The 16,804-nt window shown below is 45.4% G+C and overlaps 1 protein-coding gene across 1 annotated transcript in view; it reads right to left on the reverse strand.

Moving 5' to 3' along the window:
* Nucleotides 1-2,097: 2,097 nt before the first annotated feature.
* Nucleotides 2,098-16,804, reverse strand: part of LOC148504592 (hemagglutinin/amebocyte aggregation factor-like) — a 48,952-nt gene continuing 34,245 nt past the window's right edge. The window contains exons 3-7 of the mRNA XM_088448757.1: nt 12,086-12,161; nt 8,551-8,638; nt 7,896-7,996; nt 3,399-3,449; nt 2,098-2,145 (exon numbers count right to left, since the gene is read on the reverse strand). Of these exons, the coding sequence (XP_088304883.1) occupies nt 2,109-2,145; nt 3,399-3,449; nt 7,896-7,996; nt 8,551-8,638; nt 12,086-12,161 (353 nt within the window). The 3' untranslated portion in view covers nt 2,098-2,108. The remainder of the gene's footprint in view (nt 2,146-3,398; nt 3,450-7,895; nt 7,997-8,550; nt 8,639-12,085; nt 12,162-16,804) is intronic.

Genomic DNA, 16,804 nt, shown 5'->3' on the forward strand with positions numbered 1-16,804 from the left:
CAAAGTTTGGCCCTGGAAGTTTACACCAGGGGAGTCAAACTCGGGCTATCCAGCTGCAGTGGGACTACACATCCCAGCATGCCCTGCAAACAGTTTTAGCATGCCCTTATAGCAAAACTGTTGCAGTGCATGCTGGGATGTGTAGTTCCACTGCAGCTGGATGACCCGAGTTTGACACCACTGGTTTACACCATCTACTGCTCTAAGCCTATGGAGGCTTACAAACAGTAGAGAAATCTTCTGATCTCTTTCCCACAGAAGCTGACACTGCGCACATGCCTTTGCGTATAGGGGGGCACTGATGGACACCTTGGATGTGTCATGTGACCAGGAAGTACCCTTCAGTGTTTAGAGATTGGAGCTCAGTCAGCAGCAGCAAGAGAAGATACAGTGCTGCAGGTAGGAGAATCAATGGACACTAAAGCTTAGAGTAGTGAGGGGAGAGAGTTACAGTGAGTAGGGGGTTACCAGCACTCAGACCCATCTCCATGTGTGCCTCCCCAGCCATTGACCTCACCGCGAGTCACTGTTATATCTATGTGTTTTTTTATTAAAAAGAAAACAGTCTCTTTATTCAATATTTATTTTTACTTCTATATATATATATATATATATATATATATATAATTATATATATATATATATATTTTTTTTTTAAATTGATGCGGGTTACCTGCAACATAGTAACTTGCAAAGGAATGTTATTCACAGACCTATCCTGGTCAGGTGATATCCGCGTCATGAGTTGCCTTGACAACTCACATCCAGTTTTTGCTGGTTGCCTAGGAACCTAATATTTACGAAACATATGTATTATCATAAGCCCCCTCTGGGTCAGGTCACCCATCACAGGTACTCAAAAAATCAGAGGTAATGTATGAACACTCATTATCATTATATGCCTCCCAAGTCATGTGATTCATCCATCACTGGTCGCATTGACAACCCAGAAGTGAGGCAAATTTTTACTCAAACAGCACTATCTCCTGTCCGGGCCTGAGGGAAACAAGAAATCTGTGAGTACCTTTTATATTTACAGATAGGTCTAAATATCCTTCCCTGCCGCATTTTGTCTTGTATATATACACATTTACATATTCTGTCTTCGACTACGGTTTATAACTAAACACTGTGTGAGAAGAGCTGATTGCACATAGAAACTTCCACTCCCCCTCACCTCCTAGCTGTACTCAATTATGACATTTAGAGAGGGTATTTATTGCACTCATGGACTAGTGGATCATTATGCCTCTGACGAAGTTGTGATACACGGAGAAACGCGTCAGTCAGACCCTACAGGTGGACTCTTTACTGAGCGGCATATATACTGTCACCTCATCGGACTGAAAATATGGGCACTTGTGAATGATCGGTCACAGATGGACATCCCTACTTTATCCCTTGTATATATATATATATTATATATATATATATATATATATATATATTTTATTTTTTTTTATTTTATGGTTTAAAAATATTTTTAGGGCTTTATTTTTATTTTATTTTTAATTTCTCCCAATCTCTCTAGTTTCCGTGATGCACATACAACTGACGAGGTACACAATACGCTCACACATGACATAATTATACAGATTTATTGGTGCACAGTACATGTACGCATAGGTGTAGCACTTTGCTTGGCATTGGCTAGACTCGAGGGTGGACACCTCAATATGAAGTTGCAGCCGACCAATTGTTGGATCCTCGCCCATCTTGCCATTGGGCAACCAGACATTGCTTCTCTGAAACTGACCTATAGTGGCCTCAGGTTTATCTCATGATATTGTACTAGTTGTAATAGTACACAAAACAAGAAGTCAAACTAAAGCCCAAGGGCTAAGTTCACTATGCGGAGCTATTTAAAGCCCCTGTATCAATGGCGGTTTCGGACACTGAATTTAAAGGGGCGAGTATATTTGATACATAACACACATGGTTTTGTATTGAATATAATTGCCGCTTTAAATCCAGCGGCCGAAACTACCTAGTAGTAAGTTGCGACAGTGAAAGCGCTGAAGAGTAGACTTAGCCCCAAATATCACACCTATGAACAAAACTTAAAATAACATCACAGATTCTGGCTCTGGGTGAGAATTCTCCTGGCGTTAGATCTCACATGACCGGTATCTCCACCGTCTGTCCCTGGAACACATAATACAATTCATAGCGTTAGACAAAATTAACACAGTAAGATTAACCCATTTTTAGGTACTTTGAAGATATGTAAAGTGAACTCAAAATATACAAGGATATTTTATAACGAGGGTAAACCGGGATTCCATTTTATCATCTGTCTTGAAGTAAAACCGGATGACTGGTGTCAGGATTCCGGTGCCGACATCCCAACAGTCGGGATTTAAACTACATCCCCTTCTATCATTATAAATTAATTTCATATTGCAGTTATTCTAATTCTGTTGATATGATAATAGTATATAGCCATTGTTTTGAAAGAATAACTATTAATAACAATAATAATAATAAGAGTATCAGTGCATGTCGGCAAGATGTCATATCCAGTGGCGGCTCCAGAAGTGGGTCTGCAGCACAGTTCAAAATTCAAATAGGGGAACCACACCAACTGCCACCCCAAACGCTGCCAAACATGGCCAGCCTAGACTCACTGGCAGTTGGTGTGGCTCCCGGATTCGGAGCCACCACTGGTCATATCTCATGTACAGTTGTATATATTACTGGCAGATACATTTTAAAAGTTTGTCCAGGTGATGTACTTTTTCATTTGTGATTTAGACATTGTAAATATAGAGCACTGCACACACAGTAGTATAACATGCAGTCACAATTTTGGCCCGTCAACATTTATGACCATATCAAAATATCAACATGGTTAAAATATCGACACACAAAGCATAGACCCTGTCTATATTATTACCATGTTGACATTCTGACCATGTCTATATTTTGATTGTCTACACATTGACCCTGTCGAGATTTTAACCTCTCTCTATATTGTCTACATTATATCGATGTCTACATTGTGACTGTTGACATAATGATTGTCAACATACAGTATAGACCATGGTGACATTTTGGTTGTATACATAATGTACCAGTCGAAATTATGGTGTATATACTATGGGCTTTATTTTTCAACGCGTTTTATCATTCACAACGAATGATAAAACTAATTGTGTATGATAATGGTGCTCCAGCCAATCAGCTTCCAACTGTCATCTGTTTGAACAATGACAGTTAGGAGCTGATTGGCTGGAGCACCATTTATCATAAGCAACTAGTTTGAATTATAAAACTCGTTGATAAATAAGGCCCTATGTTTGTCTGTGTTCTAATGTTGTTGAGCCCCAGTCAGGTGGTGATTAGTGGGTGCGTCCCATCTCAGGTACTCATCAAATTTGTTGACGTAATCACTCCACCTGCAGTTACGCGATACCGACTTCTCTCCTTGACAGCAATTAAACTTCCACCTACAAATGAAATATTGAGGGAATTAAGTTTTAAAATAACTCTTAAGCTAGGTACTAACTACTAACTATACAATTATCGAAGAAAATGCTCCTGATCGTGTGAACAATAAAGCATGAGCTGCACGCACTACAATATGTTGTTTCTGATCTCCCAATCCTGTTTTATAGTTCAAAAGAAAGTACACACAAAGCAAGAAATTGATTGGTGTGTACAGGTGCCCACCGATCCAATAATCACTCCGGTGTATCGGAGAGTTTATCGGATTGGCACTATCATATAGAGTGTGATATAGTGCCAATAGCATAACACTAATTATCATTTATTCTTAACGATTTTTACACAGTTTTAGTAAACAAGGCTTAAAACCTGCAGGTGGCGCTATTGCTTGGATGATATCTTATAGTTCTCTATAGATATCAACAGCAAATAATGAAGCCGCCATCTGTAACTGTCTTAGCAGTAAGAAGGGATTTTCCCATTTAAAAAATATACAGTACCAATATAAAAATATACCAACTTTATAAGGTATGTGGTCACATTGTTCACCGACGGAATGCCGACATCCGGCAAAATGCTGGTGACGATATCCCGAAAGTGAACAGGATACCGACGCCAGTATCTCGAAGCTCCAGAATCCCGATTATCCAGATGGGTAAGTAACGCCGAAGTCCACGGGGAAGGGGGGGGTTAGGTTTAGGCAACACTGGGTTAGGGTTAGGCACCCCCCGGCAGGGTTAGTCTAGGGAAAGGGGGGGGTTAGGGCTAGGCAGCCCCCGGGAGGGCTAGGTTTAGGGTGCGGGGAGGGGGGTTAGGTTTAGGCACCACTTAGGTTTATGGTGCGGGGAGGGGGGGTTAGGTTTAGGCACCACTAGGGGGTAGGTTAGGGTTAGGCACCACCTCCATAGGTTAGGGTTAGGCGCCACCAAGGGAGGGTTAGGGTTAGGTAGGGGTAGGTTAAAGTATTTACTTACCGCTGCCAGAATTCTCAACCAGCCGGGCTTCCACTGTCGGCTTTTCAGCCGCAAGCTTATCATACCGATCCCCTTTATAATGCCAGTTTGGTAAAGTTAAGATTTACCGTAATTATAAATGTGGCCTCCAAAAATATACATTGTTGTAGGAGACTCCCAGTGCTGGTGGGGGAAGCTACAGCTGTCGTGATGCATTTTATGCATTACTGCAGCACTAGTCAGTATCTCTGGGGTAATTGCATCAAACCTAAAGAGTGGAAAAGTTACTTATAACAGGGCCATAACTAGGGGTGTGCGCGAGGCTCTATGGATAGCACTATCCCCACTCCACGGTGCCTTCTAGCTAACGGGGCCTGGAATGGCACCCTGCAGCCAGGATCACTGCATCAGAGCTGCCCGGAGTGTCCACAGGACACTCCAGGCATGCCATGCACCCTGCCACAGCCGATCAGCCGCATTGCCAGCTCAGCACTGTTACCGGAGCTGCCAGCCTCGCCCTTTGTGTGACGTAATGACGTCACACACGCAACGTCATTACGTCAGGGCGCTCTGAGTGGGCGGGCTGGCACAGTGCGCATGTATGCCCTGTTATGTCTCTGTAGCAAACAATCAGCTTATAGCTAGCATTTATTATTATTATAGATTGTAAGCTTGCGAGCAGGGCCCTCTTACCTTTATGTATGTCTTTTACGTGTGTCTGTTATGTCTGTCTGTCCGCCTTTTACAACCCAGTAAAATGTTAATGTTGATTCAAATTGGAAAGCACAACAGAATTTGCTGAGCTATATAAGAAACTGTTAATAAATAAATAAATAATAATAAATAATTATCATCATTTACTTATATGGCGCCACAAGTGCTCCGCAGTGCCTTAAAAAGTACATAAACAAATAAGTAAGAAGCGACTTACAATACAATACAATCAGCGGCATCTTAAGAGAGGAGAGGGCCCGTGTGCACTCCCCGTGCAGGCCCCCCACCCCTCTCCCCCCAGTGGCCGGCGGCCGACTGACGCGGCTAGCCAGCCACCGGAGCCTTAGTAGACTCCGGGCTCTAGAGTGTGCCCGGACTCTACTGCGCATGTGCAGAACGCTGGCAAAATGGCCGTACCCCGGGATCCAGGAATTTTGGGCACAGTTTGTGGGGGCCCTTTATGTGCTGGGGCCTTGGGGTGACCGCCCCTGTCGCCCCCCCCTGTTAATCCGGCCCTGCCTGTCTCCCGTGTAACAACATCACATCACACATGCCTGCAGCCTGCATGGACAATCCTCCACAGGGCCAATGAGTGCAGAAAAGGTAACACGGAATGGGGATTGCAGAGGGAGAGGACAAGCCAGTCCTAAGTCTGCTGAGCAGTTTCTGTAATCCAGGGTAATAGCTAAAGAATATCGCTCCGCATGTGGACAGGCGTTTCTGTGTCTTCCAAACTAAGGGGTCTATTTACTAAGCAGTGTTAGGAGACAGAGTGAAAAGTGATGAGGTACCAGCCAATCAGCTCCCAACTGTCATTTTTCAAACACAGCCTGTGGGATGGCAGTTAGGCAGGGCCATCTCTTCCATTGGGCTTGTTGGGCAGTTGCCCAAGGGCCTGAAGCTTGTAGGGGCCCGCCAACCCGCCCCCTGCAGCTGCGACCAGTTGGTAAATTTGTGATATTTTTATAAGCCAGCCGACGGTGCATTGTATTCTGATCTAACCTCCCCATCCCCCACCCCCCCCGGTGACGAGTACCAGGGGCGTATCTACCCATTGGCCAGGATGGCACTCGCCAGGGGCGCCGATCAAAGGGGGGGCGCCGTCCGGCTGTGCCAACAGCAGCCAAGGGGTGGACTAGTCCCCCAGCCCCACAAGTGTAGGGCAGACCGCAGTGAGAGCGGTCTGCCCTACACAGTTTACAAACACATCTGCCAGCTGCGGTTGTGTGTTTGTAATAACAGCCAGCCAATGAGAGTCAGACTGACTCTCATTTGCTTCTGCGTTGTCCGCGGAGGGAGCCGGCTGGAGCTCACTCATGAGCTCCGTCTTCCGGCTCCCCCCGCAGCATGTGATGGGAGAGACGTCATGACGTCTTTCCCATGCAGGAGCAGAGCGGGCCGGGACTGCGAGCGGACAGCAGCGGTCGCGTCAGAAACGGGGATCAGGTAAGTTGTATTTTTTTTTTCTTTGTGTGTAAGCCTGGCACAGCGGGGGGGAGGGGGGCAGTGAAATAGGGGATGGCTGCTACTGGGGGCACTTTATGGGGGGGTGGTCACTACTGGGGGTACTGTATAGGAGTGGCCACTACTGGGGGCAATTTAGGGGGCGTGGCCACTACTGGGGGCAATTTAGGGGGTGGTGGCCACTACTGGGGGCACTGTATAGAGGGGACTACTACTGGGGGCACTGTATAGAGGGGTCTACTACTGGGGGCACTGTATAGAGGGGACTACTACTGGGGACTGCTACTCGGGGCACTGTATAGAGAGCATTGGGGGGACTACTACTGGGGGCACTGTATAGAGAGGACTACTACTGGGGGCACTATATAGGGAGACTTCTACTGGGGGCAATGTTGCATAGGGGTGACTACTACGGGGGGCAATGCAGCATAGGGGGGATTACTACTGGGGGCACTATAGGGGGGACTACTACTGGGGGCAATGCAGCATAGGGAGGATTACTACTGGGGGATTACTACTGGGGGCACTGCATAGTGAGGGGAGGGGGTCGCCAGTCCATTACATTGCCAGGGGCGCTTGGATTCCTAGATACACCCCTGACGAGTACTCATCTCAGTCCCAGTTTCACTTCATCCGCTGGCTTCAGACCAGTCAGAGAGTCTCTCTGCATGTGTGGGAGGTCTGATGGGCATGCAGGAGGGTTTCATTTTATTGACCATTTACATTTTTTTCCCGTGAATGGGTGGGTAGGGGCCCCAGCGCATTGCTTTGCCCAGGGCCCACACTGCTGTTAAGACAACCCTGCAGTTAGGAGCTGATTGGCTGGCACCCTATCACTTTTCACTCTGTCTCCTAACACTGCTTAGTAAATAGACCCCTAAAGCTCAGAATTACCAAGCAGTGTTGCTGAATATGCACGTTTGGGCCTAACAGATCTAATGCACGCTTTGCTATTCCTCTGGAATGTCCGAGAGGCTCCTGGATTTTGGGCAGTGCTCCCAAGATCACGACAGCGTAGTCCACCCTCCCACATTGACTACAGAAGGGGACGGGTCAGCCGTGATGACAAGATTTGCTGTGGATAGCCCCATTCTGGCATTATGCAGAGTGGGCGGGGCTGTCGAGACCTGACTCACTGCGTCATGCCGTCCGAAGTTGCCCCCCGGGACCTCCCATTCCAAGGAAGAAAGCACCACAATAGTAGGCAACTAGGATTTGATAGAAGTCACTTGTTTCTCAGTGGGCATGTAACCTAAACGTCTGTAGATGATTGTTGTACATTTTCCTTATGATTGTATTATTACTAGATGAATTTACCGTCTGTCCTCGGGGTCATTGCTGTGGCGGCTGTGCATGCCATTCAGGACAGAGCCGAATGGGCAGACAAATTCAAACTCTTCATCCCAGTTATTGACATATAGGCCCTCATTCAGAGCCGTACGCTCTGAGCAGAGCGCACGCTCTGAATGAGGGCCGGGCTCCATTTTCATGGAGCGTCCTCCTGGACGCTCGTATAGCTGTGGGTCACCACCCACAGGCTATACGAGCGTGCATTTTGATGGCCGCGATGGTCGTGACCATCGCGACCATCGAAATTGCGAGCCGGAGCCTGCGGTTGAGGTTTTCAACCGCAAGCTCCGGAGTGATTTTGGCTCTATCAGAGCCAAAATCACTCCCACTGACATCACTAGTGATGTCAGTGGGCCGGCTTCTGACGGGAGGCGTTCCCGTGGGAACGCCCCCGTCAGGGAGGCACGCCCCCGGCACGCCCACCAAAGGGGGCGTGCTGTCAATCAACATTGACAGCACGCCCCCTTTGATCGGACACAACGAGCGAAGGAAAGTCCTTCGCTCGTCGTGTCTGGCGCATGCGCACGACGGAGCTCCCTCCGTCGTGCGCATGCTCAGTGCAGACCATCGACCCACTTGCGAGCGGACAGCCGCTCGCGAGTGGGTCTGAATCAGGCCCATAGTTTGTCCAGAAACACATCCCTGGATCTTTAAAGGTGTTTTTACAGCTGAAGTCCCAGACGCGATCCTCAGCTCCATTATGATGGATGCTGCAGGAAGATAAAGAATGAGAGAAATATATTTTTTATATATTACCTTTTGCATACATCACTAAAATAAAAATATTTAACATGGCTAGAGATAAGATATATATATATATATATATATATGTTTTTATATTACACAGTATATATATATGTATATATATAAAAACACAGATGCTTTGCACTCACTATAATAAAGCACGGGTTTTAGCAGGGGCGTCACAAGGGGTGCGGGCTGCACCTGGGTGTCACCCGCCGATGGGTGATACCAAAGTGCCAACAAGAGCTGGGTACTGCACTGTAGCATTACGTGCAACACTCGGCTCCTGACACAGTGAGCCGGCACTGCAAATACTGACCCGTGGAAAGACTAAAGTGGAGTAGTTCGGGGCACGTGCCCAAGTCCTCTTACCACTAGGCCATGCCCCTTCTACCAGTGGGCGGCTTTGCCACGCCCACTACTCTAATAACCGCACCAGGTGTCACCCAATGCAGGGACGTCACTGGTTTTAGGTCATATTTTGATCAAAACATTTAAGCTTGCATTATGTAAGGACATCGGAAGCCTGGTATCGAGTGGTTGCCAGACATCCTTGATGGCAACTAGTCATCGTGTTACACCCCGGTCATTGCTGTAACTTGATGGATGGAGATAAAATAAAGTGCAGGTTATTTCTGGAGTTTCCACTACAAAATGATGCAGTTTCCATGAAAATCGGTTCAGGCGTTTTTGCGCCTGAACCGAGAGACACAATGTTCATACACACATATATATATATATATATATATATATATATATATATATATATATATTAGGGATGTGCAGGCTCGGATAGGTTCGAGTTTGCACGTGGAGTTCGGATTTTTCCCTCCAAAAAAACGGAACTCAGAACGAGGCAAAACGTCATCTTACATGGACGAACATCATCATTCCTTGTCTTTTGTCCAGGAATGATGATGTTCGTCCATGTAAGATGACGTTTTGCCTCGTTCTGAGTTCCGTTTTTTTGGAGGGAAAAATCCGAACTCCACGTGCAAACTCGAACCTATCCGAGCCTGCACATCCCTAATATATATATATATATATATACACACAGGTTGAGTCTCCCATATCCAAATATTCCGAAATACGGAATTATTTTGGCATGACTGAGATAATGAAACCTTTGATTTTTGATGGTTCAATGTACACAAACTTTGTCTAAGGCAGAAATTATTATAAATATTGTATAAAATTACCTTCAGGCTGTGTGTATAAGGTGCATATGAAACATAAATGAATTTCATTTCTGTACACAAACTTTGTTTGAGCCACAAAATTATTGAATATATTGTATAAAATTATCTGCAGGCTGTGTGTATAAGGTGTATATAATACATAAATGCATTATGTGTGTATATTTGGGTCCTATTCCCAAGATATTTCATTATGGTATACAATTATTCCAAAATACGGAATATTCCGTTATCCAAAATACCCCTGGTCCCAAGCATTTTGAATATGGGAGACTCAACCTGTATATATATATATATATATATATATATATATATATATATATATATATATATATATATATATATAATGTGTGTGTGTGTGTGTATATGTATGTTTATGTTCATTTGTCTGCTCTTATTTGTTTGTCTGTCTGTCCTGTTATGCATTCAGACACCCCTGCACTAATTGGGATGAAACTAACTCGAGATGGTCCCAATTGGACCTCGGCTTGGTGTACGCGGGGCAAAACTTTGACCCGGGGAGCCTGCTCTGAGCCTACCACTGGATGGATTTGGATGAAAACTTCACAGAGTGGTAACATTGGATCCCAGAAGACATACTAGGGGGTTCAGGTCCTGGTCAGACCTCACCATTGGTGTACGCTGTGCAGAACCTTGACCCAGGGATGCTGGGTAGAACTTTGACTCGGGGAGCCTATTCAGGGCCTTGCACTGGATGGATTTAGATGGAAACTTCACAGAGGGGTAGCAATTCATTTGGGATGCCTAATGGAGTAATTGAGGTACTGGTTGGACCTCAAGGCAGAGTGTGCTGGGAAGAACTTTGACCCAGCGAGCCTGTTCTGGGCCTTCCCCTGGAGGATTTGGACAACATCATATAATAAAACTTAATAACTTAAAGATTTAAACCTGAGCAATGCCGGGAACTTCAGCTAGTATGTATGTCTGTATATACCCCTTGAAGAAGTCCCCGCTGGACGAAACACGCTGGGTGCTCCTTTTTTCATGCCGCATGAACTATAGACTTCCAGTTTTTTTGCAGATAAGCTGACTTTTTAATATTTATTATCTATTTCTCGTATTTTTTTAAAAGCTATATGAAGTTGTATTTTCCTTGACCTGTATGTTAATTATTACTGTCCCTTGTCTTGAAAGATTTAGGCTGTTATTGTTGTTTAAATTAAAATTTATGTGTTTTATATCACATTTTATATTACAGCATGTGCACTTTGTTATTTACATCGAGATTCTAAGTATGTGAACCCTCCTGGTTATTTTTATGGGATATTGAATATATAAATTGTGTTTTTTAATTATGGTATATTAGCATGTTCTTATAGTTTTGAAACACACATGTTATAATCCTTTTTAACCTCATATGAATTGAATGTTTATATGTACTTTATAATAGTTTGGAATCATGAGTTGGCCTTCCTAATTCTTCGATTTGAACTCTATAGAACATGTGGGATGCTGTTCAACATGCCATCAATGGCAGGGTTCCGCCACCGGCAAATATTAGGGAATTGTGGCTCATTATCCAGGAGGCACTGGGCAGGGGGGTGCTTTGTACCCCTTAGCCAAGCGCTCAGACAATGGGGGGCGTGATCAGCGTGATCGTTCCCCCCATAGGCATAGGAGACTGCTTCGGCTGCTGCTTTAGCTGCCACGAGCAGTCTCCCAGTGCAGCCCAGCACACAGCAGCGTGTGCTGGGCTGCTGTGACTTAAGAAGGAGAGGGAGCGGTGCCGGACCTGGGTCCCCACCGGGCCCCTGCAGCAAGCCCGGGCCCGGGTAATTTCTACCCGCTCCCCCCCCCTCTCGGCACCCCAGGGAACAGGACAATCTACAGAGGTTAGAGGGACAATAATCTACAAATACTTCACAAAAGTCATGCTCTGCAAAGTATGAATTACTAAATTCTGTTCAATATGTTACAGTAAGAGGAAAAGAAATGTAATTTCTGAGATCTAAGTTCACTGTTAAAATACTAACTTACATTCTAGAAAAGTGGGAATCAAAACTGTCATTGTGTACGTTGTCTCATGGGTTAGGCGGCCATTTAGGGGCTGAACCAATCACATCATGTGCCCTGTCTTAGAGAGGTCATTGGCTCTGAGAAGAATGATCCGCTGCTATATATCTGTTCAGCCCTTGAAATAACTGCAGAAATCAACTGTGAAGGGAAAGTTTATAATCTAAAGCATATTTTTATTACCTGATAATTAAGCTAATGCTCTGGTGACGTGGGCACTGGAAGTTCAGCTCCTGATCATAATTATTGACCCATTTTTCTAAAGAAAAAAAATATAGTTATATATTATTAACATTACATAACACAGAAAATACACAGTTGTCTTTATTGGTAGGTAGGAGTTACTGCTGAACATGAAAGATAGTAGTGAAAGTCAGTCATGTTGAAGGTGGAGTGTCAATGTTACGCCTCCATGGAAGCTTCATTCCCTGATCCAAGATGGCCACCAACCTAAGTACTGCACATGCATAGCACCATCTTGTCACTGTGTTAGAGCGTCACAGTGGGAGATAGTAATCTTCCACTTAGCATCAGAGAGACCTGCAAATAACTGCAACCTAAACGCTTTCCAGTGTTCCTGCACCACTACCCGCTAGCTGCATACACTCACTGGCTGGTGAGCTGTATGACAGCCCACTACGCTCAAACTTCGCTCCATCTGCCAGTGATAACAGTGAGTACAGTTGTACCTGCTTTACCTTTAATAAAACTACTGCACTGGTTAAGTAACTGGGTGCGGTGGTCGGTCCGGGATCCACGTTCTTGCTTGCCGGAGGTGCGCAGGTGGAAGGGGGCATGGCTTTGTCCTGCAAAGCCATGCCCACTCATGGGTGACACTCTTCGGGGTGTGGCCGCATGTCACGCCCCCCTTCCTCAGCAATCAATGGGCAGGGGAGAGGCTAGGCTGCCCAGTAGCTGCTGTGCTGCTCCGCTGAGTAATCTCGGGTCAGCTCAGCAGCAACTGCTAGACAGCCAACAGCCCCTGCCTCTCACTGCAGTGTGGCTGGCTGCTCGGTGACACCATCTGAGGGGGTGACACCAAAATAGCAAAGCAGCTCTGCTAATTTGGTGTCACCCCCTTGGATGGTGTCACCCGGGGCGGGCCGCATCCCCCGCACACCCCTTGTGATGCCAGTGGCTGTGGCATAGTTTCAAGACATCTGCTGGTGTATACAGACACCATGCTACATCCTCAAGCATTTACACACATATTTCCAACAGGATATGGGCCCAGACACAAGTTTCAAATACACAAGCCCCAAGTCACTAGAACGCCTAGAGCAGCATGCAGACACCATCTAAGATACTGTACATGCACAGCACAGACTGCCACAGAACACAGAGTGAGGACAGCTCAAAGTGTTTCCAGTGCAGTGTGACAGCAGAGAATCTAATTAGAGCACAGAAGCTGCACAGTTATGTCTGTAATAAGCATGCATACAAGAACCACACTCAGAATGGGGGTTGTCAAGCCAAAATGTGCAGAAAATTATACAACATGGAAGTTTGCCATGGAAATGCAATGAAAAGTGAAAGATTATAGAAAATGACAGTATATTCCGGTGACAGTCTAGATGTAGAGAGAGCCATGGGTTCTACTGGATTAAATGTAGAGCAAGTTGTGTACTCTATCATACATGGGAAGATGTAATCTAAAGACATGTGGACAGCACAGCAGACAGCATACCCATTAATTTAAGATGTGTATTGTACAACATCAAGTTGTGTGAATGCAGCAGCATGACTGACTACATGATGTCTGTTTCACAGCAACTAAGTAGAGTGTAAGTAGATAATGAAGAGATGAAAACAGCGATGCTACAGAACTTGATGCCTGAGCTTTGATTTCCTGGTTGTGGCATTGGAAGGAAACACAGCAAAGTTAGCCACAGACATGAGCAAAGTTCCTACAGTTCCAAGAGTGTGTACACAAATGCTGAGATTACTGCATTGCATACAAAGAGTGAAAACACACATTTAATCAAGTTAAGAAATGTGGATCTGATGCAAAGCATGAAATAGAATAGCAGAGATTAATTAGTCCTGAATGTTACAAACAGCCACAGAAAAGATTACTGGTATTTTGATTCAGGTGATTCAGGTGAAACAAGGCATTTCAGCTGCTATGAAGAATGATTCACCACGTTAACCAAATATGAACCTATCTCAGTCAAAGGGACTGGCAATCAAGTGCTTACAGCTACAAAAGGTAGAACAATTAAAGCCCGCTTGAGAATTGGGACTAAAGCGAAAGTCACAGAAATCGAAGACATGCTATATGTACCAGAGATGGGAACAAATCTTATAGCCATCAGTCTCTTAGAACAGAGAGGTCACAGAATCCACTTCACTAAAGGCCAGTGTATAGTGCGAAACAGAAAATCTATTGTCAGCATTGGATAACTGTAAAAGGATCCTGAGGTACTTGAAAGGGACTCCTTCTATGAATTAGAGTTCACAAGATCCGGAAACCATGGATTAGAGTTATTCTGTGATGATGACTGGGTCAGATGAAGATGATCGCCATTCCTACACAGGACACTTGTTCCTACTGGCAGGCGCAGTGGTCAGCTGGGTAAGTAGGAAGCAGCCCACTCTGGCATTGTGTACTACAGAAGAAGAATACATGGCATTAACTTAATCGGCCAAGGAGGCCTTAAGGTGCCTACACACTAGACGAATTTTTGCAAATCGTGCAGTGCCCACGAATGATAATGATGCCAATCTGCTGTCCCGTGGGTCTTTGGTCATATCCTCAGAGCTTCCCCACATGCAGTAAAATCTGGCAATCTCGTTAACGATTTGTGGCATATCATTCAGTATGTATACACTACCGAATGACAAACGATGTCGTCCCGACCGGAACGATGCGGACGCCACTTGACAGGCATTTTCCAAATGACACAGATGCATGCACAGATCAATGAGACCCATGCATGCATCTGTGTTTAGAAAAAAAATGCTTGTCAAGTAAAACAAAACGACGTAGGGTCCACCCCTAAATGCACAACCAGCCCCAGACTTTTGAGAGCCAGTCTTGGTTGTGAAAATACAGGGGACAAAACATGTATATATTTAGCACAACCAGCACTGGGCTCAGCGAGCCGCTCCTGGTTTTGAAAATACAGGGGACAAAATGAGTAGAGGTCCCCCGTATTTTCCATAACCATCACGGGACTCTTTTTAGTGAGGGTCTAATGCCACAGCCAGGGGAACCCTTTCTCCGGGGCACCCCGGGCCTGGTCTGATAGCCTAGGGCTATCTCCGGCACCCCTGGGCGGTGGGTGCCAGGTTGATTTGTGTAAAGTGTGTATGTAAAAAATAGAATAACATTGGCCCTCATTCAGAGCCGTTCGCTATTTGCGGTCGTTCGTTTAAAAACAAGGGGTGGCTATTCAAATGATCCGTACGCACATTGCAGTCTGTTCACACCTCTAAGTCTGAACGAGCGAGCAAAACATACGCTCGTTTATTTGATAAAAACGCCCCCTGGCCGCACGCATCCTACGTCATGTCCGCTATTTATTAGATTAATCGAGTACATCGACCAGCGTATGAACTGCTCGCTATTCTTGTGGTTGGTGTTTGCTACCACAAATTTGCGTGCAGTTCTGGCTATAAAATAACCCAGTGACGTGGTCAATGACGCTGCTGTTTTAAATATACACACCCATAAAACGCCCGTTTTGACCTTTAAGCACGCCTGCGTTCGGATCTCCACTCCCCATTTTCAAGCACCTTCCCCTGTTACCACCCACATACGCCTCATTCTGTCACTCAAAATAGCAGGCACTCGCTATATAGCGTACAAAGGATTTTCGGCCGCACTGACTGGTTCGCGCATGCGTACTAAAAACCGTACGCATGCGCAGATGTGCAAACATCGCTCGGAACGAGCGTACTGCCGCTAACGAGCGGCTCTGAATGAGGGCCATTGTCTTTTAAATGAGAACTACAGGTCCCAGCAAGCCTCCCGAGCATGCTGGTACTTGGAGAACCACAAGTACCAGCATGCGGGACATTAAGGGCCCGCTGGTACCTCTAGTTCACTTGTATACATTGGTTTCCCAAAATGATCTCACTGACATTCTTCTTTATCTGTGTCAGTATATGTACTATTACTTTTCCTTCTAACCAGATATATTGTAATGCAAACCCTAATGCTATCGAGAAGTGAGCCTATTGACCTGGAAGTTTGTTCAAATGGTCTCCCTTGTATCGGATTATTGTGAGGTTTGCTCCTTTCTTATTAGTATATTTTTATATATTTTAATTTTTTTACTTTATTTAATTTTTCATGTGTGCAAAGCAATTTGTGTTTGCATATAAACGATTACCCATGTAGCAAAGTATACATATACACAGTTTTTTTAAAACTATCTTTACTGGTTAATCTCTTTCTTTTATCTGTGCTTGCGACGAGACCCTTGTGGTAGGGTCTCGGCTCCCGCAAGCCCGAGTGAACCTCCTTCTCTAATAGAGCAGGAAGTTCACTACTGACATCACGAATCATGTCAGTAGGTCCGCCCACAAACGGCAGGCGTTCCTTCTGGAACGCCTCCATTTGTCCAGCCACTGCCCCTCCCTCCCTACAAAACGGGGTGAGCTGTCGATCAACATCGACAGCCGCCCCGTTTTGTAGCGAGCCCCGGAGCGAGTGAAGTTCTCACTCACTCCGGGGTTCGCGCACGTGCATTGCGCACGCCACGCATGCGCACTGGCCGACTATCGACCCGCAATGTGTGTTCCTGAAGAAGGGGTCGCCGTACCCCGAAACGTCGAATAAACACATTGGCGGTTAACTAATTTTGCAAAGTCTCCTGGAGTGCCCCCTGATTTTCTTCTATATGCTTGTATGGCTTTGCCTTATAAGGAGGGCACCCGGAGCAATGTAATGGCCCA

Source organism: Taudactylus pleione, unplaced genomic scaffold (genome assembly GCF_031769625.1).
Source record: "Taudactylus pleione unplaced genomic scaffold, aTauple2 ptg000465l, whole genome shotgun sequence".
Lineage (NCBI taxonomy): Eukaryota > Metazoa > Chordata > Amphibia > Anura > Myobatrachidae > Taudactylus > Taudactylus pleione.